General features: G+C 54.6%; 1 protein-coding gene across 4 annotated transcripts in view; it reads left to right on the forward strand.

The window, feature by feature from the left end:
- Window positions 1-24,519, forward strand: part of JARID2 (jumonji and AT-rich interaction domain containing 2) — a 279,574-nt gene that overhangs the window by 251,372 nt on the left and 3,683 nt on the right. For all 4 annotated transcript variants that reach the window (XM_033216291.1, XM_033216294.1, XM_033216295.1 and 1 more), the window contains 11 exons: window positions 1,528-2,566; window positions 5,993-6,495; window positions 9,652-9,744; window positions 12,284-12,402; window positions 12,494-12,564; window positions 13,774-13,888; window positions 16,703-16,808; window positions 17,617-17,799; window positions 18,333-18,463; window positions 19,400-19,583; window positions 23,237-23,344. In XM_033216291.1, coding sequence (XP_033072182.1) covers window positions 1,528-2,566; window positions 5,993-6,495; window positions 9,652-9,744; window positions 12,284-12,402; window positions 12,494-12,564; window positions 13,774-13,888; window positions 16,703-16,808; window positions 17,617-17,799; window positions 18,333-18,463; window positions 19,400-19,583; window positions 23,237-23,344 — 2,652 coding nt within the window. The remainder of the gene's footprint in view (window positions 1-1,527; window positions 2,567-5,992; window positions 6,496-9,651; window positions 9,745-12,283; window positions 12,403-12,493; window positions 12,565-13,773; window positions 13,889-16,702; window positions 16,809-17,616; window positions 17,800-18,332; window positions 18,464-19,399; window positions 19,584-23,236; window positions 23,345-24,519) is intronic.

Below are 24,519 nucleotides of genomic sequence, written 5' to 3' on the forward strand. Positions count from 1 at the left end.
ACACTGCAGGTAGGGCCCAGGGATCTGTTTACATCAGCCCTCCAGGGGATGCTGAGAGCCACTGGTTTGGATGCCTTTGGGAAGTTTCATCCCACGCCCCACCCCCACTTAAGGTAACTGCTTATTCCTGGGCCAGGCCTAGGTTTAGTACAAAGGTCACTAAGACTCATTACCTGCCATCTGGGGACCTTCGTCCCCATGTGAGGGCAGCCTGCACAGCCCTGTGGTGGCACTGGTGTTTCAGTGCCCTCTTGGCCATCGCTGCGTGAGGCCAGCTCTCCTGACCAGGAAGTGCAGGCTCCCCTGACCCTGGCATCTTCCTCTCAGGGGCTGTTGGGGAGAAGAGGGGGCTCGTGTTTCTGTTCTGTGTTTCTCAGTAATTGTGTCATTTTTAGGCTTCTTCCTTTGGAGATGGTGGTGGTTATAAAACCCTGAAGTCCCTGACTTTAACCTCATATCATAGATGAAAAGTAATGCCCAAGTTGTTAAGTGATGGGGCAGTGGCTATATTGTGACACAGAGAAGACATCTCCTCAAAACCAACATGTCCGGCAGCAGCCCATTGGGGTCCCTTCATTGTTGTTTGAAGCCTGTGCATTTCTGGTGTCTGCCATTGTCACTCCCCATTTTCTGTGACATTTGTGTGTCCCAGGATTACCATGGCATCCAAGCTGTAAGACTGCCTCTGTTTGCCCAGGTCCCATAGAACCCAATGGAAAGTTTGTCCAGGGTGGGAAAATATGTGGACAGTTTGTAAAGGGTGGGAAAATATAGGAAGCACGTGTGCAGACGAGGGTTGGCATATGTTGCTCACCAGTGAGGTCGGGTCATCCCTCTTCCATCCAGCCTGGCCCTGTCCAGGGCTTGTCTCCAAAAGGAGAGCAGACGGCAGCTGCTGACAGTTTGCAGCCACACCTCCGGGCCCGGCCTGCCACCCGGAGCCAAACCACATGGGTACTGCTGTTCTTTTCCTTCCATAGTATTTTTGTTTTCCTTCTTTTTTTAGCCACATAGATTTCTAAATCCTGTGGGCAGGTTGTGCTGCTATGTGGAGCACAGAAATAGCAGACATGACTTTTGTTGGAACAGGGATATGTGTGTGTGTCTGTCTCCACTTCCCCCAAGGAAGTAGGATCTTGCTGTCATCACCTCTTAGAAGCTCAGGACAGGTGATTGTGTGGCACATGGGGAGGTCTTCATTGTGAAACACCAGATTTCCTGGAAGAGCCATGGGAACGTGAAAATACACACAGGAAACCCGGCTAGGAAGTGCCTGGGGCAGGCTGCACACTTTTGTGAAGAAGGATAGGTGTATAGTGGATTCTGAAAGTGGACATCGCTGCTTAATTCTTGGATGTGTATTTTGCTTCTCTTTGCTGGTATTTCCATATCTCTTCTTATCACAAACAGGCTGCTGGTTCTGTTCATCCCCAGCACCCAGGGCCCTTTCTCACGGGTGGGCCAGTCGTTTTCATGGCAGGTACTAATTCTGCGTTTTTTTCCGCCTCTGCTTCTGCTGCTCCACAGGTTTCTAAGGTAAACGGAGTCACTCGAATGTCATCTCTGGGTGCAGGTGCAACCAGTGCCAAAAAGATGCGCGAGGTCAGACCTTCACCATCCAAAACTGTGAAGTACACTGCCACGGTGACGAAGGGGGCTGTCACATACACCAAAGCCAAGAGAGAACTGGTCAAGGACACCAAACCCAATCACCACAAGCCCAGTTCCGCTGTCAACCACACAATCTCAGGGAAAACTGAAAGTAGCAATGCAAAAACCCGCAAACAGGTGCTATCCCTCGGGGGGGCGTCCAAGTCCACCGGGCCCGCCGTCAATGGCCTCAAGGTCAGTGGCAGGTTGAACCCAAAGTCATGCACTAAGGAGGTTGGGGGGCGGCAGCTGCGGGAGGGCCTGCAGCTGCGGGAGGGGCTGCGGAACTCCAAGAGGAGACTGGAAGAGGCACACCAGGCGGAGAAGCCGCAGTCGCCCCCTAAGAAGATGAAAGGGGCGGCTGGCCCCACGGAAGGCCCTGGTAAGAAGGCCCCGGCCGAGAAAGGGCTGCTGAACGGACACGTGAAGAAGGAAGTGCCGGAGCGCAGTCTGGAGAGGAATCGGCCGAAGCGGGCCACGGCCGGGAAGAGCGCGCCAGGCAGACAAGCACATGGCAAGGCGGACGGCGCCTCCTGTGAAAATCGTTCTACCTCGCAACCGGAGTCCGTGCACAAGCCGCAGGACTCGGGCAAGGCCGAGAAGGGCGGCAGCAAGGCCGGGTGGGCGGCCATGGACGAGATCCCCGTCCTGAGGCCCTCTGCCAAGGAGTTCCACGACCCGCTTATCTACATCGAGTCGGTCCGCGCTCAGGTGGAGAAGTTCGGGATGTGCAGGGTGATCCCCCCTCCGGACTGGCGGCCCGAGTGCAAGCTCAACGACGAGATGCGGTTTGTCACGCAGATTCAGCACATCCACAAGCTGGGCCGGCGCTGGGGCCCCAACGTGCAGCGGCTGGCCTGCATCAAAAAGCACCTCAAATCTCAGGGCATCACCATGGACGAGCTCCCGCTCATAGGTAGGTCTGAGCTGGGGGTGGGGGGTCCCTGCCTGCCTGCCTGCCTGCCCCAGATCCCTGCAGTTCCCTCACAGTCTTGACGTTCTCTTCCCTTGCAGAAGCTCCAGTTCGGCTCCCCTGTCTCGGGAGTAGTGGGCTTCTCAGCTCATTCCCCCTGCAGCCCTTCTTCCCAGGTCCTGGGTGTTGGTGGCAGGACAAGAATGGTATTGAGCTTGGATCTGGGGTGGGCCCCTTGCTTCCCCTGGGCTGTCAACTTCTACCCACAACTGCTGGAGTCAGAGCAGGGGCCAGGGAGTCAGTGGGGAATGCTGCCCCTCTGGATTCTGCTAGACTGCCACTGCAAAGCGCCACCGACTGTTGGACTGACAACAGACATTCCTCACAGTTCTGGAGGCTGGAAGCCCAAGGTTTAGGGGCCGGCAGGGTTGGTTTCTCCCAGGGCCTCCCTCCTTGGCTTGTGGATGGCTGTTTTCTCCCTGTGTCCTCACAGGATCCTACCTCTGTGTGTGTCTGTGTCTTTGGATTAGGGCCCTTCCTACTGACCTCATTCTAGCATAATTACCCCTTTGAAGACCCTGTCTCCAGATTCATTCATGTCCTGAGGTACTGGGGGTCAGGGCTTCAACATATGAATTTGGAGGGTTCACCATGCAGCCCATAGCCCTCTAGGGTCTTGCAGGCCGTTTTTTATCCTGCTCAGCCTTGTCTCTTCCTCCTCTTTGTTTTTCCTTGAGCTTCAGTTTCTCTGGCGATGTTGTCAAGGCCACAGGTCAGGGATCTATTGACATTTTTTCTGAGACCAGGTGCAGCTCTGGCTGGGGCTGTTGCAAACTTGTCACAGTGCATCCTTAGCGAATGCATATTTGGGCTGTCATGCAGACCCTTGCTCCTCGGGGTGGGTTGCAGGCGGAGCCTCCTCTTGGATTCCACTGTAGCTCTCCTTCCCTGTCATCCTCTCTTGAGTCCTGGCACTGGGGACACAGGGCGAGAATGAACTTGCCCTGTTAAGGCTAAGTGGGTTCTGTGGCGTGAGGTGCATCCAGGTAAGGTTGCAACCCCCATTAGTCTAGACCCATGGGAGGAAACAGGCCACACCTCCATTTTGGAGATCCTGAATTTTCAAAGGCATGGAGACTTGTAGCCATCATTTAAGTGTCAGGGATTTGGCAGCAAGATAGGCTTACAGGCAGGATGGAGGTTTTGTGGTTCCCCTCAGCAGGTGCCTGCCAGGGCTGATGGCCTGAGTAACAGTCACCTTAACTTGCAAGAGTTCTTGGTTTGTGCTCTGCTGTTGGGAATGGCACGTGATAGGCAGCAGTGCAGGGGGCAGACGCTGCACACGCATGCACCCACACCCGCTGACCACGCCCCGTGACTGCCTGGGACACAGGGTGGCTGAGTCAGTGGTGGAACCGCACCGAGTCCTCCTGCCTTTGGAGACCTGCAGACAGGAGGGAAACATTCTGAGTTTCCCTACTCTGCTAGGTGGATGATGGAGCCTCGAGAGCACACTTGACATCGTAGCGACAGCCCCTTTTGTTTAGAGTAGGTTTTTCTTTACCCTTGACTCTCGTACCCTGGCACAGAAGCCATACTGTGCCTCCCTGTGCTGTGCTGTGCTTGTTACCATCTCCCAGAAGTCTAAGGCGTCCGACATTCTGTCCGAGGGGTACTGACTTGCTTACGACCCAGCAAGACCTCAGGGCTGGGGGTCTGAGCTCAGCCATCTGACAGTGGTAGAAACTTAATAACTTTGAAGTAATAGCCTGAAATCCACCCCAGCGGATGTGCCTTCTGCCTCTGTGCAGGTTCACTTCCACCGTAGGCCCCAGGGAGCCGCTGTGCCGCTGGTGGGAGTTGGGTGGGGAAGGGGCTTGGCCATGTAGCAGCCTCAAGGCCCTGAATGGGAATGACTGCAGTGGGTGAGGATTCCATGAAGAATTCTTGCAAGCACTGTATGATTTTCAGGTGCTCTTGCATTATAATCTACTTAGAGTGAAATATGAAAGTATGGATTTCCTCCCTTCTGTGACCCGTGTTCTGAGTCATGCGTACGGTGGAGGACTTGTTTTGGTTGGGGACTGGTTTTGGTGCCTACCTCTGTAAGTTGAGACCGGGCCCACCTGCCCTCGAGGGAAGAACTCCCGATTGTCAGCCAGAGACCCACTTTGAGTCCCACCTGTGACTCTGGGAGTCTGTGGGACCTGGAGTGAGTTGTAGAGTCTCAGGTCTTAGGTCCCTCCTGTCAAGGCTGGGGACAGTTTCCTCATTGATGTTACCCCCCACCTCCCTGTTCTCCACAACCGCATCAGCCCACTGTCCTGCCATTTAGTGTGAGTGGAATTCAGGCTCTGTGTCCCATCCCTGGTCTTGCTGATGTGCCGGGAACTCGCTCTCTTGTGTGTGCTCTGTCTGCCGAGGTGGTTCAGACGCGTCACCTGGTGGGTCCAGCCATGCTCAGTGTGTGCAGGGACCCTGCCTGGACGGATCCATGCACACTTTGCCTTTTATTACTTAAAAACAATATATTCCCACACTCTAAAGATTTAAAACGTTATTAATTTATACTTTGTTTAGCATTTTGTTGATGATGATTTTGGAAAATCCCTCCCGCCCCCCTTTCTTTGGCCCGATGGAGGTTGTTTTTTCCATTCCCATCTAGAAAAGCCACTGGGCATGCATTAAAACCTGTCCAGGGTTGATGCGCATTTGCACTGCTCTGTGACCTGATCAGGAAGGGCACTGAGCACCAGCTGACGCACTGAGAAGCAGCCGTCTGGATGGGCGAGGGATGAGGCTAAGGCGCAGATGGACTGCCCTGTGTCCTCATGTGGGTGTTGCTCTTTGCTCTGGAAATCCGGCGGGATTGAAAATAAACTAACTTTGTGTGAGTGAGTGGGTGGATGGGTGGAGTGAGTGGGTGGGTGGGTGTTGGGAGTTTTAGAAGGGGATTTGGGAGTTGGTAGCAAGTATGTGTCAAAGCTATTCCAGGTGATGCTGGGCTGTGGGTGCAGCCAGGGCCCCTGCCCTCTCCTCACTGGGGAGCTGGTCTTCTCATGACACCTGCCTCCATGTGAGAAGGCATGCGCCAGTACATGGCACACTGGGATGTTCCTCCCTGTATGTCCGTTTGGCTAGCTCGCTTCCTCTTCCAGCCAAGCCCCAGCTTAAATGCTGCCTCTTCAGATGCTCCCCACCTAAAATGGTAGTCCCTTGTTCCACGTGGCTGTAGCAGATAGCCGTGACCCACCATTGTGTAACGCCCCTCTCTCTGTAGACTGGAAGCCTACTGTTCGCCGCTGTCTCCCCAAAGCCTGTCAGAGTCCTGGCTCATAGTAGGAGTTCAAGAATTACAGGTTGAATGAGGAACATCTGGTTTGTGTCCCTTTCACTGACTGTCCCGTTTTATCCCCTTCGCCGTCCCAGGGGGCTGCGAGCTCGACCTGGCCTGCTTTTTCCGGCTGATTAATGAGATGGGCGGAATGCAGCAAGTGACTGACCTCAAAAAATGGAACAAACTAGCAGACATGCTGCGCATCCCCAGAACTGCCCAGGACCGGCTGGCCAAGCTGCAGGAGGCCTACTGCCAGTACCTGCTCTCCTACGACTCCCTGTCCCCCGAGGAGCACCGGCGGCTGGAGAAGGAAGTGCTGATGGAGAAGGAGATCCTGGAGAAGCGCAAGGGACCGCTGGAAGGCCACACAGAGAATGACCACCACAAGTTCCACCCTCTGCCCCGCTTCGAGCCCAAGAATGGGCTCATCCATGGCGTGGCCCCCAGGAACGGCTTCCGCAGCAAGCTCAAGGAGGTGGGCCAGGCCCAGCTGAAGACCGGCCGGCGGCGACTCTTCGCTCAGGAAAAAGAAGTGATCAAGGAGGAGGAGGAGGACAAAGGCGTCCTCAATGACTTCCACAAGTGCATCTATAAGGTAGGGGCCTCCGTAGAGCAGCCAACCCCAGCTGCAGGAGTGCGGGAGGAATGAGAGAGGAAGTGGGGCATGCTGTGCACTGGACGGCGCGTTCTCTGGTTCCCTGGTATGATGAAGGAGGGGGCGGGCCACTGTGCTGGGTGAGGGTGTTGACTTAGTCCACTTGTGCTGCTGAAATACTACAGACTGGGGAATTCATAATGAACGGCTCATGGTTGTACAGCCTGGGAAGTCCAATATCAAGGAACCTAGTGAGGGCCTTCTGGGTGCATTGATGGAACATCGATGCAAGGTGGGCAGCAAGAGACCCGGGGAGGGAGAGGAAGTCCACTCCACGAAGACACCACGAGTCTATTCCTGTCCGCCCAGGGCCTCGGGTTTCCTTTTCATTAACTGGCTTGCGTGTGCATGTTGCGTGCAGGGATATGCCAGGGATAAGTACCTGGGCTGCGTGCTTCGTTTCCCTGCATCCCCAGTTCTGTCTCATCCTGGTACTTGACAGCTGCCCAAACCCAGCTGAACTTTTCACTGGCTGGACGCTCAGTGGACACTGCTCGCTTGTTTTCTCTGCCTCCTCATTTCCATCTGCTCACCTCACTGCCAGCCCAGCGTTGCCAGGTCCTCTCTGTGGAGGGCTATCCCTGATAAAGCCATCAAAATGAATCTCACCATTCACACGCTGTGGAGGGAAGAGTTGGGGATAAACCAGCACACTGCAACGCGCAGCGTTTCCCCATCTCCGCCAGGTCTCACTGCAGCACAGTCATCCTGAGGAGACTCGCCCCTCCAAGAAGCAAGGGAGGCAGAGTCCGTGGCTCTCCTCTTGGCAGCCTTCCCAGCTGGCCTGGCTCTGAAGCAAGGCTTGGGGCTTCCTCCCTTCTCCAGCCTGCCAGTGGGTAGCTGAGCAGCTGGGCCCCCGCTGGCCGAGCTCAGCTAAGTTGAAGTCTCTGCTCAATTGCCTGGCACGTACTTGTCCTCTGTGGTTCCAGTTCTGGATTCGCTGGGAGGGAAGTGTTCCCTGCTCCAGCCCTCGTGAGCCTGCTGGGAGCATGTGGCTGGTGGGTTTCTGCTGCGTTGGGAACTGGCTGTTGGTTATCGCTAAGCTCTACCATACCCTCAGGTGCCCACGACTTCCTGACTACGGGCTCTGGCTGGCCTTGTAGTTGAGGCAATGCGGGCTTCAGATTCCATCACACATCTCAGAAATACAGAGGAAGAGTTGACTTGACCCCGGCGTTGCTGCTTCACTTCAAGTCCGGGCCCTGCAGACTCGCCTCAGGCTGCATCTCATATACTTGCACACTTCTCTGGAAAGAGATCCTCAGTTTTTCTGACCTGAGACCCTGAGAACCGGGTTTGGGTCCCTTTTACCTGAGTGTCCTCTCCCGTTGCCTAAGGCTGCCTGGTGGCGATGCGGTGTGGGGGTGGCAGGATGCAGCCTGCCAAGACACAACTGCCTTGTATTTGACTTCATAAATGTTCTTAAGAGAAAGTGTGACCCAGAGACTTTAAGCTCTGGGGAATTTTATTTGGTGTTTCCTGAATGTTTGACTGAGAAGCCTTTGTCAAGTAAAGCCACTGACGCCTGTGACTCTGAATAGCCAACTGGTGAAATGAGAAACTGTCAGCGTTTTTACTTGTTACTGAAGAAGGCCAATTCTGTGAGCATATGTTTGATCCGAATAAGAGGTTTGGATGTTTTAAAACTCACTCTGTCAAGGATATTTCTAGATTTCATCATGGAAATATAGTGGAGCTCTGCGTGGTGGCCATGGCGACACCCCCAGGCAGCCATGTGCCCACGGGGTGGGGACCCTGCGTGCACAACTCTCTGTGGCACTGGTGTCCTGGCTGCTGACTTTTGTGTGCTGGTGTCATCCTCACCTTCGCTCATTGCACTCTGCCTTGGTGCAAAAATGAGTCCCTCCTTGTAGTTACCTTTTTATGTTACAAGAAGCAAACCAGTGGGAGCGGCTTAGAATTCGCATGGAAGTATGTTCCTGTAGTTAGAACCCCATCTAGTTCCTTTGCTGCGGGAGAGAAAGGCACAAGCCAGTGTCTCCATACCGACTGCGACTGTGGACCTGACGGCACAAAGCACCTGCTGCTCCCTGTTCTGGCCCTGTCACTTCTACAGGAACGCTGCAGTGTCCAGCGCCCTGCAGAGAAGCCTTCCCTGACCACCCTCCCCCACTCCACATGACACCTGGCGGCACCTCCCATCCCGTATTTGTGTGGTTGAGGCCTGTGTGTTCCCCAGACTGAATGGAAGCTCCACGAGGCCCAGAGGTGTTATGAGTTTTTCAGGCACTGCTCTGTCTCCAGCCCCTAGGATTTGGCCTAGTACACAGTAGGTGCTCAGGAGATATTTCTGGACTCAAGTAATAAATTTTCCCGGTCAAGAAAGAAGTCATAGCAAGGGTCTTAAGACGGCTTCCCTCTGAAAAACGCACCGCATTTGGTGTGGTGGGTAAAAGAAGGCGCTGACTCCGGATTCCCAAACTGACACACTCAGCTATTTTATCAAAACAAGCAAATCATTCTGGATGTTATTGGGAACGGGGGCATCGAAGAAGAGGTGCGGAGGGGACAGCAGGTGGTTCTGTGGGAAGGCGGCGTCCAGGTTGTAACTTCAGTGAAGGCTGCTGCCCTGGCAGGTGTTAATATGGCAAGGACTCGCAGGGTGTAGATGTCACCCCAATTTCTGTCTCTCCAGCTTCTCTCCTGTGGGATCCCTGGTCATGCGTTCCATCAGGTCATAGCTGCTGATAGCTTCCTCACTGGCCTGCAGCAGCCTTTGTCAGCTGAGGGATTCTGCCTCCAGCGCAAGCTGCTTTTTCAGCAGGGCCTTGGAGGGGCCTTCCATGTTTCCGCTGTGCGTCCGCTCGGGGCCTGTGGCTGGCGGCCTCTGTTCCTGGCAGAACAATTTGGCCCTCATGGGGGTGATCCTTGGTGGAGTCTTCCCGTTCCTCTTAGCACTGTGGGTTCTTAGAGAATGTATTTCTGCCTCCTCTGCCTGTCATTAACTCAGGATACCAGGTGACCCACAGCCGCAGGGACGCCAAGGGGCAGCGGCCCATGACAGGTGTGTGGCCTCATTTGCAGTAGGGCTCAGCTTTGCTTCTGAAGCTTTACTCTTCTTTTGTTTTGTTTCAGGGAAGGTCTGTTTCTCTAACAACTTTTTATCGAACAGCGAGGAATATCATGAGCATGTGTTTCAGCAAGGAGCCTGCACCAGCCGAAATCGAGGTGAGAGAAGTGGCCCCTCACGTCGCCTCTCATGATGTGGGAACCACTCGGCGAGCTGGAGGACATGCTTGTCCTGCCCTGACCCCTGCAGCCCGGTGAACTGAAAGGACTCAGACGGGGCCGAGTTCATCCTCTCTGTTGAGCGTGCACCAGGGCAGCCAAATGTTTTAACTTAGGTTGATCTAAACTTGTTCACAAGCCAAAAACACTATAATGAAGGTGGGGAGTTGCTGAGTGCAGGGGGCGGGTTCTGGGCACGTCCCCTGCTCCCCGTCACCATCTCCTCCTACGTGCTCACCCGGCTGCTGCTCACCCCATCCTCTGTGTGTCTGTTATGCAAGAGAATGTTTGGAATCCCTTGAAACCACCGTTGTGCTTTTTCTTCCCTTCTATGTTGTATTTAATGGCATTGGCAGGTTGCCATTTTTGTGCTTCTGCCAACTCTCTTCTTTGAGTTAGTATGAGGTTGGAAAGACAGTGAGCACTTCTGTGCCCAGACCAATTAGGGGGAGTTTTTGTGTGCGGCGCTGCAGGACAGAGACCGGATCTGTTTATTTACCTCCCCTCGGCCAGTGCCCAGCTGAGTCCGTGTGAACTTCCAGCTGCTGACGTCGGTGGGCTCTCAGCAGCGCTTGGTCGTGGAAAGGGAAAGAAACCAAACCCGGATTACTGGTTCAGGGCAGCTGCCGACCGGGGAACAGGAGGTATTTGTTGACCACAGCCTCATCTTTTGGTGTGTGACAGGCTTTTGCTGCCAGTTAGTTTTTGTTTTTGTTTTTTTCTTTAATGCCACCTCTTTCAAATAAAATCCAGGGTCGGTTTGTCCCATGTATACATGCTGACCACTGGGGGTTCAGGTATCTTGTTGTGCCTAGGTTTTGGACATGTGACCTTCAAACCTGCTCCGACCAGGGCGGCTGGTCACCCTCCCTGCGTGGCGCTTGCTGCCCCACCTCCTGAAAGCAATTGTCAGAGCTTAGGATGTCCAGCCCTGTGGCCCGACCCTGCTTTCCTAGTGTGAGGAATTAGAGGTTTACCTTTAGCACCGTCTTGATCCGTCTTAGGACTTAGGTCTCTACTTAGGTGCGGGAGCTGCCTACACTGTGTATCCTGGGTGCGGCCATTGAATGTCACACAGTGGCCTGACACCCGACCTGTGGCTGTGATTACTATGCTGCAGCTGCCACTGCCTCACCCATCACCAACCACGATGTCAGCTGAACCCTGGTCTAGGACACGTGTGGCTGCCGCAGCTGCTTCCAGAGCACACGTTGTGTTTGTGGTAGAGATGTCAGGTGGAGGAAACTTGGCTTTCTGGGGCTGAGCATTGGACCTGGGAAGAGGCCTTTGTTGCCAAACAACACGTGTGCTGTGGGCATTTCCCCAGAGGTGCAGAAGTTTATTACTATCCGTAATGTGCATGAAAGCTTAGCTCATTTTCCAGCCTTTCATTCAGGAATTAATTCCCTCTGAAAGTCTGGATTTTGTTCTAGCGGGTGTGTAAATATTTAAACACAAAGGAGAGATTCGCTAGAATTTAAACTTCAGGCCTGGATTGCCTAGTTTCTTGTACTCTGTCTTCCACAAAAGGCCGGTGGACAGCCCCTGGAGTTGGCCACCCGCTGAGAAGAGTCCCATCCCTTCCCTTCCCACATCGTTACGGACCCACCAGAAGCTGATTGCCCTCAGTTTCAGCAAATGCATGGCAGGATTGGACACTCAGGGAGTCTGTTGAGGGAATCCAGTCGTTTAATGTGGAATTCACTCTTGATTTGTGGAGGTCTGACTCCGCCAGGTGGACCCCTCTTTGTGGAAGTCAACGCAGTATTGAGGAAAGTGGTTTCGGCTTTGCTAGTAGCGCTTCGTTGAGCTTAACTGGACCCTATGACGTTGGGTGCTTATAAGTTAGGCTTCTTCCCTAAATGTGGTTCCAGCTTTACCGAGGCTTGTGAGATGAGGAAAGAGGACTTAGTGCTTCTGGAGTGATCACTGAGAACAAAGTGGAAGGTGACTGCGCAGAGAGGCTTGTCTCAAGGGAGCCTGGGCACCGCTGCTTGCCTGCAGTCAAAGCATGTTCTGACCCATTCTTTGTCCCCATATTTGTTTAGATGGAACATACGTCACTTTGGAAGCTTTTTATAATTGACAGTTACTGTGCTTAGCATAATGTCCTCCAGGTTCATCATGTTGTAGCACGCGTGAGAACTGACATCCTTTTACAAGGTCATGGTGTGGACGGAGTAGATTTTGTTCATCCATCTGCGGATGGGATACTGTGGTGGCTTCACCTTTTGGCTGTTGGGAATAACACTGCATAACATGGGTGAGACTCTGCTTTCTGGCATTTTGAGGATATGCTTGGAGGTGACCTGTCATTGCTTTCTGCATTAGTGTCCTGCTGGAGACATTCTGCAAAGAGAGCGTCTGTTCTGAGGGGCGTGTGCACCAGACATTCGTGTCCCAGTTTTGTTGGGTTGAACTGTGCTCTGTGGCTGCAGCACCTTAGGGGCGCTGACCAGCCCTTTCCTGTTCTCTGCAGCAAGAGTACTGGAGGCTAGTGGAAGAGAAGGACTGCCATGTGGCAGTGCACTGTGGCAAGGTGGACACCAACACTCACGGCAGCGGATTCCCAGTGGGAAAATCGGAGCCCTTTTCAAGGTAACCTGGGATTCTCTCGTCCATGTTCTTGGGGATGTAACTGCATCCTTCCCCCGCCAGTCTGTAACGTCCCTCATCTTCCCCTTTGCAGGCATGGATGGAACCTCACCGTCCTCCCCAATAACACAGGGTCCATCCTGCGTCACCTCGGTGCTGTGCCTGGTAAGCCTGACTGTGGCCACCTGCCTGTGGCAGCTGTGACCATGAGTCCTACTCACCGAGAATCAGGGCTGGGAAATCCCTTCTGAGCACTGCCAGGGAGGGATGGGGTCTTCAGGCATACAGGACGTACATTGAAAATTGATTTTTAGGCCGGGCGTGGTGGCTCAAGCCTGTAATCCCAGCACTTTGGGAGGCCAAGATGGGCGGATCGCGAGGTCAGGAGATCGAGACCATCCTGGCTAATCCGGTGAAACCCCCTGTCTCTACTAAAAAATACAAAAACCTAGCCGGGCGAGGTGGCGGGCGCCTGTAGTGCCAGCTACTTGGGAGGCTGAGGCAGGAGAATGGCGGGAACCCGGAAGGCGGAGCTTGCAGTGAGCTGAGGTCCGGCCACTGCACTCCAGCCCAGGCGACAGAGCGAGACTCCTTCTCAACAAAAAAAAAGAAAATTGATTTTTTAGAAATGAAAGGAGTAGCATGATGGTTGGTGAAGTCAGTAGAAAAGGTGGAAAGGTGAACAACATGGCGGAGTCTGGAGCTGGGAGAAGCTTAGTGGCCAACTTTGAACTTTGAAATTGCTGCTTTCAAAGCCGAAGTCACAATTCCTTAAGGCTACTGCAGGCTGAAATCATAATTCTCAAGAGGGTCAGTAGGCTCGTAAGAGATGGATGGATGCTTTGCAAGCTTTAGGGAAAACCAAGGGGTAATGGAGGTTGTGGTCACTATGAATGTGAAGGCCCAGGCCTTGGGGAAGGCGGCTAGGAACCTGTCTAGGTCCTGGAACCTGACTCATTTCTGAGCTGAGCCAAGGAGCCCTGTGCCCTACTCACCCTGCTCAGAGGCCTCACCAACGAAGGGGCTTTCTTACTTTCTGCCTCTGACCCTGATGGGGGTTTTTGGGTTTGGTGACAGGAGCCTTGAGGCTTGGGGCTGCTGGCTCCTCGGCATTCCTCACCAGGTCAGGTTCCTGTGGCCACCTCCTCATGAGGCTGATGTGCTGCTACTGTTTTGAAACAGTGTTCATATTCTCTCACTTCTGCAAAGGAAGCAGGAAGGAGCATGTACTTTCTGCTCACTGTCTTTTGTCTGACTTTGAGTCCCATTTCTTTTGCTTCTTGTTTTAGGAGAAGAAAGAGAATTTTACTTATTGTTCCTTTGAGACGTTGTTGCCAGCTTTTAAAAACGCGCTTTTCACTTTTGCTGTTTTAGGAGTGACTATTCCCTGGCTAAATATTGGCATGGTCTTTTCTACCTCATGCTGGTCTCGAGACCAAAATCACCTTCCATACATTGACTACTTACACACTGGTGCTGACTGCATTTGGTGAGTACACGGCCACGGGTGGGAGGGGAGGGACTGCAGAAAGTCGTATTGCCACATTAAGTGGGGCCTGCGGGTAACCTCTTGTCCAGGTGATTCCACGTGCTTGAGATCTTGCTTCTCTGTGTTCAGGCTTGTCCTGTGTTCCCTGCCGAGGCCTTGGGCTGGGATCGCCTCCCTCTCTTGGAAGGTGCTGGAGAGTTGGGGTGCTGGCGAATGTTGTAACACTCTCTGATGACGAGCAAACTTTTCATGTGCTTAGTGGCCATTTAAGTTCCCTTTTCTGAATTACCTGCTTATGTCTGTTTTTGTTTGTTTGTTTTGTTTTGTGATGGATTAGTCACTTTTTCTTGCGGATTTCCAAGAGTTATTTTCACCTTAGGGTTAAGGAACAGTAGTAAAAGTGCCACACAAAGTTAACCAGTAGTAGTGACTGTGTCGTCAGCCCTCTGTGAACTGAATAGGAACCGTGGCATTTCATGATTGGTTGTTTTCAGCCTCTCTGGAGAGCCAGTGTTTCCTCATCTATGAGTGGCTCTGCGGGGAGTAGAGTTGACTTGGGAATCTCGTTCCTGCCGTGTGGAGACACGCACGTTGTGTACCCCGCAGTCTGTTGCCTGGCGAGGTGTTCTGGGTCCCCGCCTGTAATCCTGACTCGCACTGTACCCATCCCTGATCGAGGCTAGACTCTTTGGTGTCTTTGTTGACGGCGGCAGATGGGAAATGACTAGAAATAATCAGATGTCTTGTCGTCGGATCGTTTACCGGCATTGCCGTTCATGCCATGCTAACTGTGTTTATTGCCCTAATGGGGTGATTAAGCATTCTTTATTAAAATAAACAAAGTCTTAGGACTCGTGTTCTCCCTCCTTGGAGCCAGCGTCGGCTGCAGCCGCCTGGTTTTGGCTTTTCTGCTGAGTGGTGCCATCGACATGAGGAGCCCTCCCTTCCCACGTGGGTCTGTGCGCCGTGGACGGTGAGCATGGCGTCCTGCAGGTCCAGAGTGATGGGCCCGGGAAGCCCAAGCTGTTGCCTGTGGAGCGGGGCCTGACAGGAGCCTTGGGGCTGAGCCAGGCCTGGCCACAGCTGGGGAGGGGACAGCCCAGACAATCCTGAGAGGTGCCTTTGCCTCCGGAAGAAGAGTGTAGCCACTCCCTGCGGGGAGTGACACTGGCTGTGGCTGTGCATGGCCTGCTGTTCCTGGGGTCGCCCCCAGACCGGTGGCCTGAGGCCATGTTTCTTCTATGTGGGTTTGCTATGGCTTGACGTTGAGTCACAGATAGCAAAATGTGATATCCTGTGTGGGCTTTTTGAAGACTTACCCCTGGAACCTCACTGAGGGAGAGAAAGAAAAGGCAGGGGTAGGATCAGAGAACATGATGGTGTGTAGTTTTTCTTAAAACATGTGATTTAGGTTAGAAACCCTGTATTTAAATTACCAATCAGTAACAGAATATGTTGGCATTGAAAATAACATGAGCATTTAAAAAACATTCTTAAATGTGGCTGTTGCCTTCACTGAGCAACTGAAACTGGGATTTGGCCTCAGAGAGAAATGCTTTCATCACAGACACTTAGGGGCTGCAGTCGCTGCCTGCTGTGCAAAGGCGGGCACCTGGTCCTGGGGGGGCAGGGGCTGTTGGGAGGGGCTGGCGGTGTTGCCCTGAGCTGCTGGCCCGCATCTTTGTTTTTAGTGGTGGCTGATGGCTTCACTGGTTTAGCATCCTGAAGACCTGTCAGGCCCCTCTCCACACTGATGTCCTCCTCTTGTCCAGGGAGGAGCCCCTCAGACAGCCTGAGACGCCCGGGGCAGGGCAGCCATCGCTGCACCCCTGCGCTGCAGGGGCCTCCTCTCACGTCCCCGTCATTCATGCTGTGCGCCTGGCACCAGGGACGTCACATGTTGTGGTGGAAGTGTGGCCCTTGGTGGGCTCCTTGGGACACCGAGGACACGGGCAGAACCTCCTCCCCTCCCTGTGATTGCCGTGAGGAGGCCGTGCAGGTTACTTTCTACCTGTACCTCTCACCTTCTCTCACACTTGAGGACCCCTGCCAGCCTCATGGTTATACCCTGGAGGGTCTGGGAGCCACCACTTCCCCAGGCCACCCTCTGACGCAGTCCTGTGTGCCCTGATCCTCCTGTGTGGCCTGCTGTATGTGCCTGACGCCGGGTAGGCTGGGTCCTGACACATAGAACTCCCCAGTGGGGAGCAGAGCTGGGGGCCACTAGGTATCCCCTCACCCCCACTTCGCCACAGTATCTGCCAAGGAGTTGGCCTTGAGGTGGTGCATGTGCCTGAGCCTGGCTCCTTCCCCAACTCTGTGCATTTGTAGAGGGCAGGGTTTACTGTCCTGGCTGGAGGGCCGAGGGCGCCACATAGTCCTTGTCAGGACACTGTCACGTCCTGTTCCTGCGGTGCTCTCTGAACAGAAGAAGGGTGCAGTGCCGGAGCCTCAGAAGAGGCCCGTGGAGGCTGCGGCGTGTCTGGTTCTGGTTTATAGGGGTTTGTGAACATCTGGTTCTGGTTTGAAGGTTTTTTGGCTCACCAGGTGGGTCAGATCTGCATAAAAGACGAGCACCTTGCATCGCGTTGCGCTGCAGTTTGGCTGTGTGCTAGGTGGATGTGGCACTGTTGCCGTGGGAAATGGGAGCCAGTGGTGACCAGGCACCCAGCCAGGCCAGCGCACCATCCCTGCTGGCATGGAGCAGAGCCTCTCCTGTGTGCTCGGGTCCCTGAGGGTGGCGGGGGCGGCCCAGTACATGCAGGAGGCCTTTGTCAAGTCTATGCTTGTCTCTTGTGTCTCTCAATGACCCAGGTATTGCATTCCTGCTGAGGAGGAGAACAAGCTGGAAGACGTGGTCCACACCCTGCTGCAAGCCAATGGCACCCCAGGGCTGCAGATGCTGGAAAGCAACGTCATGGTGCGTCCACTCAGCCGCCGCCTCCAGCAGGAACTGTAGGACCTCCTAGGCACTTGAACATGGTTTCCCATGAACCTGCTTTTCAAAGGCAGTGAGAACACAGCAAAACAAATCCCCAGGGTGCAAAGGGAAAGGTCCTCAGACACAAAAGCCAAACTGACCTTCCATCAGATTGCACAGGGCGCTGGGGTTTTGCACAGCCTTTGCATCTGTTTTGGGGCTTGTTCATGTTGAGGGCTGCTGTGGGCCCTGGGTTTTCTTGTGCCTGTGGCTCCTACCTCTGGGCACGTGAGAAGAATGAGCACAAAGGCTTCTTCACTTGTTTTCGGGAAGTCATGGGGCTGGTGAGTTCCTGGGAGGTGCTGCTTTGGGCTGTGTTCTGACCAGCTTCTCTGGCCTCTGCTGACCCTGCTGGTCCAGCCTGTCCATCTTAGAGAAGAGATGGACGGGGGAATCCTTTGTAAGCCCAGCCTGTGGGCCTGTGGCCTACTTGGCTCTGGAGATGAGCCCAGCAGCCTCCTGGTTGTGTAACCTTATCCCGTTTCCAGCCCCTGGCATTGCCAGGTGGGGACAGAGGAGCCTGTGTGGTCATCATGTCCTCAGCTGTGCATGAACCTGTCATCACTCTTGGGCCAGTGCAGTTTAGAACTCCTTCTTGTGTTATGAATGACACCTTTTTATTTTCCACATAAAACAATCTTGTCTCCTTGAGAGCAGGCCTCTTAGGGTGCGCATGACGCACCTGAACACTGCAGGTGTCCCCGTGCACAGGGAGGGGGTGTGCCTCAGCCTGGCCCTGTCTCCCCAGATCTCCCCGGAGGTGCTGTGCAAAGAGGGGATCAAGGTGCACAGGACCGTGCAGCAGAGTGGCCAGTTTGTCGTCTGCTTCCCGGGATCCTTTGTGTCCAAAGTGTGCTGTGGGTACAGCGTGTCTGAAACCGTGCACTTTGCTACCACCCAGTGGACAAGTATGGGCTTTGAGACCGCCAAGGTAAGCAGAGCCGGCCTCCTCCCGCTCGCTGCCCCCGCATCCATGGGAGTGCCGAGTGCCATGCGTGAGTGCACACAGAAGCATCCCTGCATGTGCGTGTCTATTTGTAGATAGTTCCTTTTGGAATATGTCTTTGAAATTCTTAGGAGGTGGTTGAAAGGTCTTCTGGGGATGAAAAGTTATTAGGGATTTGTTTGTATCACAAAGAGTTTTGATCAGACCGTGACTGACAGACCCCTCCAGTATTGGAAAACTACTGAAGATACTTAAGGTAATTGCTTAGAATGAACGGACAGAGAACCTCCACCCATCGTGAGGTAGTGGCAGCTGCCTCTGTAGTGGCGAAGTGCTGTGACTTCTCCTGGTATGTGGTGCCTTTCTCACAGGGAGGCAAAGTTTTGAAGAGTTTTTAATCCAAATGCAATTCAAGATTTAGAAATTCGGACAGCCTGCCTGCCCCCTCCACCAAGAAGAACCTTGACAGCTGCCTAGTAATGAAAATCCACCCTAAAGGGATGTGACTCCTCTTTCAGGAAATGAAGCGTCGCCATATAGCTAAGCCATTCTCCATGGAGAAGTTACTCTACCAGATTGCACAAGCAGAAGCAAAAAAAGAAAACGGGCCCACTCTCAGTACCATCTCAGCCCTTCTGGATGAGCTCAGGTAACAGACTCGGGGTTCTGGGACACCCCCAGGGCCCACATCAGAGAGCTTGACCTGGCTGCCCTTCTGGGGCTTAGCCGGGTAGACGCCCGGGGTGAGCAGACAGTGCTCCCTGCCTGCAGCCGCAGAGCCCCTTGGCACTGCAGGGCCCATATGATGCTTTTCCAGATGGGCAAAGGCTCAGGGTGTGGTGGTTTTTATTTTAACATATTTTTTTTTAGAAAATAATTTCCCCTTGATGTTTGGACTCCGAACTTCCAGCACCAAGAGGTTCCTCCTCTTTGTGGGATTGACTGCAAGGGGGGGCTCCCGACCCCTGACACATACTTGCTGACCCACTGCGCCACAGCCTGGCTCTGCACCAGTTAGGGGAAGGCGTGGATAGCTGCCCCCGGCCCTCCACCCTCCATTGGCTTGCCAGCCCCTTTGTGGGGGGTGTGTGGTGTGGATGTGGGTGTGGGGGTGTGTGTGTGTGGAGCAGGTCAGGGCGGACGCTGAGCAGAGTGGCGCCTGTGTAACCCTCTTCTCTCTTCCCTACCGTGTAGTTCTCGGTGCCTCTCCCATCCTGGAGCAAGGCTCTGGGTTGTGTTGTGAGCACATGAATTTTGAACTTTTGGTGATAGTTTCTTGACTCTCTCCTGGGCTTGGGACACAGGGAGAAGCCCTTACTAGGTGGCCGTGGTTTTGCAGGCGTTGTGACGTGTTTGTCCCTGCGTTACTAAGTCTGGCCGCAGAGTAGCCTCATCAGCCAGGGCTGCCACTGACCTTTAGACTAAGGCACCCGGCGAGGTGAGCTGGGCTCTGAGCCCTGAGCAGACCTCACTTCTGACAGGAGGGTGGGGCTGGAGGGAGGCCGGGGTGGGGAGTGCATGTCCTGCTGCTGGTGAGCATGGCCGGCTGTCACTAAAGGCGTGGGCCGTCCCCCATGTCTGGCAGGGATACAGAGCTGCGGCAGCGCAGGCAGCTGTTCGAGGCTGGCCTCCACTCCTCCGCGCGCTACGGCAGCCATGACGGCAGCAGCACGGTGGCGGACGGGAAGAAAAAGCCTCGAAAGTGGCTGCAGTTGGAGACGTCGGAGAGGAGGTGTCAGATCTGCCAGCACCTGTGCTACCTGTCTATGGTGAGCCCACCTGGCGCGGCCGGCACCCTCGTGTGCAGTGCTTGGCCTGAGAGCTCCAGGGTTGCCCCTAGAAGAGGGAGGGCGCTCTCTGCACAGGAGACCTGCTGTGCTCCCATCTCTGGAGCCGGCTGTGGGACCTCAGCAGAGCTTCTGACCTCTAGAGGCGGCTGCCTCACCCCCAGTGACCAGGCCACACAGAGGCTGTCCCTCTGCTCTGCCCACACGTGGCCCTCTCTCCGTCCCGCGGTGCCTCCTTCCTCCTTGGGGAGCAGGTGGCCTCCCTCCCCGCCCTACTTTGTCACCCCAGCCCCCACGCACTCTGCTCTTTTCCATACTTTTTGAGATGGTGAGGGGCGGGTTTCCCACAGTGCTGGGCAGCGTCTGCCACCCCCTGCCCTGTGACCTGTGCCTGGTGGACCTGGGCCCATGGCCTCTCCCCTTTGGCTCTGTTCTTGGCTTCTTGGTTCTGCTCAGTTACGTGATCTGCCTCAGCCCCCAAGGACTTCAGAATCTGTCCTTGGTGAAAGCTGATGTTCCCCCTGTCCCATCTGGGATCAAAGATGCTTTTCTGGCACAGCAACTCCAGGCTACAGCAGACTGCATTCCTCTCGCCTTCTTGACTGTACCCTGCCGGCCTCCTTGTGACCACCTGCCTTCCCCAGCTTTGGGCTTAATAACAAACACACTGCCTCCTCCCCTGCTCACCCCTGTCCTAGACCAGAGGCGGGCTCAGAAAAGCCCTTCCATGGCAACTGGATGGCTGTGGCCCTTGCCATGCTGCTTCCAGACCTCTCACCAGGCAGCTGTCCTGACACCCTGTGGGTAGGGATGCCCAGCTGGCACTGCAGATGGCTCCACGCCACTACACACCTTAGCCTGGAACAGAGAGCATGCCCGACGGGCCTGACCTGCCTCCCTGGGCCTCTTCCCTTTCCACAGTGCCTCACTCCTCCAGTGCAGAAGCCTAGCTAGGAGGCGCCCGCCCCCTACGCTGTGGTGCCTGTGTCCCACAGGGGTCCCCTCCAGCTGCACGTTCCCCGAGAGGCCAGTGCCTCCACGTCCCTCTGCTTGCCCACGGTGGGCCGGGACTGAGACCTGGGTCGACTCTCCTTGGCCTCCCAGTGTGACTGGGTCATGCTGCCTCACCCCGAGTCCTGGCGTGCCCTGTAGAAGAGGGAGGACACAGCCTGTCCCGGATGAGTCAGGCTGGGGCTTTGTACCATTTGAAAGAGCTGAAAACTCTCAGTGCGTCCTCGTCTCCTCCTTACCTAAGGACGCAACTCACGTTGTATCAGATAGGCCCCCTCATGGCCTCATTCGGGCCGATTCACCTGTTCAGAGGCTCTACCCCCACCTGCAGTCACAGCTGAGGTCCTGGAGGTTCACGTTGGCATTTCATGGGGGACAAATGCAGTCTGTGACCACCCTGCCTCCCATCCTGTAGTTTTCCTTCTATCTGGTTTTTCCCCCAGACTTCTCAAAATGTATTACCTAGAGCCATTCTGTTCTTAAAATGATAAGCATTTTCCCAGATCTTCAAAGTATCTTATGAACATCACTGATAAAAGCTGCATAGCTTGGTGTGCTCTTTCTTTTCTTTTCTTTTTTTTTTTTTTGAGACAGTCTCGCTCTGTTGCCCAGGCTGGAGTGCAGTGGTGTGATCCTGTCTCACTGGAGCCTCAGCCTCCTGGGCTTATTAGGTCATCCTCCCACCTCAGCCTCCTGAGTAGCTGGGATAGCAGGTGTACCACCACGCCCGGCTAACTTTTATTTTTGGTAGAGATAGGGTTCTGCTATGTTACCCATAGGCTGCCTACTTCAGCCTCCCAGAGTCCTGGGATTACAGGCATGGGCCACTGCGCCCAGCTGTCCATCCTCTTGCTGGAACACTCTATTCATTGTCCATGTGTGTGAGGGCTGTATGGTGGTTACACCTGGGGGTGAAGCTGGTCTGTCCATGTGAGGTGGCACCAGGTGGCCTCATTTTCAAGCCATCCTTCAGAAACTTCAGAGTTGTCACGTGACATTTCCTGTCAGCCTGAAAGTTATTTTCAAATGAATATATTGTGAGGCCGGGCATGGTAGGCCAATCCCAGTGCTCTGGGAGGTAAAAATGGGCAGATCACTCAAGGCCTGGAGTGCGAGACCAGCCTGGGTAACATAGTGAGACTCAATTTCTACAAAAAATACAAAAAATTAACTGGGTGTGGTGGTGGGGCTATCACTTGAGCCCAGAAGTTCAAGGCTACAGTGAGCCTTTGCAGGCTGGGTGACAGTGTGGCAACCTGTCTTTTTAATTAAAAAAAAATAGGCCAGGCACGGTGGCTTACACTTGTAATCCCAGCACTTTGGGAGGCCGAGGCGGGACAGTCACAGCCTGGCCAACGTGGTGAAACCTCATCTCTACTAAAAATACAAAAAAATTAGCTGGGTGTGATGGCACGCACCTGTAGCCTCAGTTACTCTGGAGGCGGTGGTTGCAGTGAGCCAAGATTGCGCCATTGCGCCTCAGCCCAGGTGACAGTGCGAGACTCCATCTTAAAATATATATAAATCCATAGGCAAAAATTGGGGTCTGACTTGTGTTGACAGTTTGCATTGCTTGGATTACTAATACATTTGTGAATTTTAGTTAGATGTGTTTCCTATTCTTCCTGTCCTTGGCCCCAAGTGTCTCTCCAAGGTCTTATTTTTGTCAGTAGGTGGCATTCCCACACTCCTACAACATGTTCTCTGTTTCTTGCTTAGAAACACTGCAGACGAGAACAAGTCCTTCCCCTCGAGCTTTCTGAGAAAGGCCTATGACCCTTCTGCCTCTTGAATATTGAGAATGAATTTTTCCTTATTTTCAAACTCAGAATTAGAATAGTACTTGGAGTCAGCGTGGAGTACGGGAGCCCCCCACAGAAGCCAGGTGGACCCCAGTGAGGGTCTCTGTCCCAGCACTCTCCTGTGGCCTTAGGCAGCAAAGCGTCCACTGGCGGGACAGCTGTGGGCTTTGTGGACAGCCCGCCCAGGGAGGCCGGGGCTGGTGGGTGAGCTTGTCCACACTGCAGAGTCAGGAATCTGTGATGTTGAGGGTGTCGGGGGAATTTGCATGGGGTCGTTGGACGCCCCTTGCTCTGTTGACTGAGCCACTCCTGGACCACCATGAGAACCAGTTTTGCTGCTGGAAAGCCCAGGGCGTGTTCCCCGCGTGGCTGCCCAAATTGGAGTCCTCCATGTTCCACATCTGTGCCAGCACCAGGGTGGTTTCGAACCCAGGATCTTAGCAGCCCTCAGAACTCAAGAGATTAGAAATACGTCCCCCTCACTGTCTTTACCAGCCTGGTGGTGACTGAACCTCTCCCAGGAAACTCCAGCAGAAATCTGGAGGGGCCCTGAGGGCCACCCCTAGGTCTGACTCAGAGGTCGTCTGTCCCTCACTTTCCTAGTTGAAGACCATGTTCCAGGTGGTTTGTCAGTTTCCATTGTAGTCCGTTTCCAGTGTTCCCAGTCCTCAAAGCCCTTGGCCCGGGTGGGTGGTGGGTGCCAGGGCTGCTCTGGCTGGGGCAGTGGGTGTGAGGGCTGCCTGGCTGGGCGTGCTCCCACTTTACCCTCAGGGCGCTGTGCAGTTGTCTCCTGACCTCCGGGTGTTCTGCTCTTGCTTGCAGGTGGTACAAGAGAACGAAAACGTCGTGTTCTGTCTGGAGTGTGCTCTGCGCCACGTGGAGAAACAGAAGTCCTGCCGAGGGCTGAAGTTGATGTACCGCTATGATGAGGTCAGTCCCTGCCTGCGGGATAGGGTGGGGCGGCAGCGTGGCGCCTTCCCTGGTCCTGGCTGGATGTAGGCCCTCCGGCCTGGCAGTTCTGTGCCTGGTGGGCAGCCAGGGCTCTGCAGGCCTGAGGTGTCCTGTTCTTAAGCCCTCAACCCACTCAGGCCCCACGTTAGGATCCCGAGGGGAGCAGGGCCTGCATGGGCCCGTAGTGCCGTGCATTTGGATTTCAGAGATGGGCTCTCATCAGGGCTGAGGCTCTTCCTGCAGCCTCACTGACTTTCCCAAGGGCTGCACCACTGTGGTTTAGAGCCAGACCCTTTTTTGTGGTGACCTGTCCCAGGCACAGTGGGATGGTTGGCAGTGGACTCTCCAATCTCCACTCACTCGACGCCAGCCCCTCCAGGCTGAGAGAGCTGGACGTGTCTGCAGACGCTGGGGCAGGATGGGCCCAAGTCCCAGTGCCTTACTGCAGGCGCCACGCTCCTCTGGAGGGAGAGGTCGCAACAGTGCAGGGCCTGTGCAGCTGGGGGCTGCCCTGAGTGGCGGAACTGCTGGCAGCAGTGCCTCTCCCCTGCTCTGCCACGTGTGCTTCCCCTGCCCTGCCCGCCTGCGCCACCTGCGCTTCCCACGGACTCTGATGAGGCTGGTACGAGGAAGGTCACCACATTGTGGTCCTGGCACAGTTGAGGCCACTGAGTGGGGCGGGTGCTGCGGGTCTGACTGTGCGGGGCCTGGTGCCTCTGGGGGCCCAAGCAGTGGGGCCAACTGGTGGGTCTCACTCGATAAGCCTTGAGCTAAACGATTGGAGAGCTGGAAGAAGAACGCTTTGCATCTGTTTTGTTTCAAAGAGCGTGCTGGGTGAAGGCAGTAAGCACCTGCTGTCCCTCCTTCACCTCAACAGCAAATGTCCAGGCACAGGTACAAATGACGAAGCCTTTGCGGCTGAGATGAGCGTGGCTCTGGCAGCTTACGGAGTGCAGGTGGTGGCACGGGGAGGCCTCCTCTGGCTGCCTGGAAAGCGCTCTGTGGATCACGCGTTGGGCCTCTCACCAGCAGCCTGTTTCTGTAGCCGGATGTCTGACGTGACCAGATCCTGGGAAAAGAATGGCCCGCAGGGGCTAGGAACTAAGGGTTGGTTTTGATGAATGAGGAGGAGCAAAGGTATTTAGAAACTGCAT

The sequence above is a fragment of the Trachypithecus francoisi genome, unplaced genomic scaffold (genome assembly GCF_009764315.1).
Source record: "Trachypithecus francoisi isolate TF-2019V2 unplaced genomic scaffold, Tfra_2.0 Lachesis_group10, whole genome shotgun sequence".
NCBI lineage: Eukaryota > Metazoa > Chordata > Mammalia > Primates > Cercopithecidae > Trachypithecus > Trachypithecus francoisi.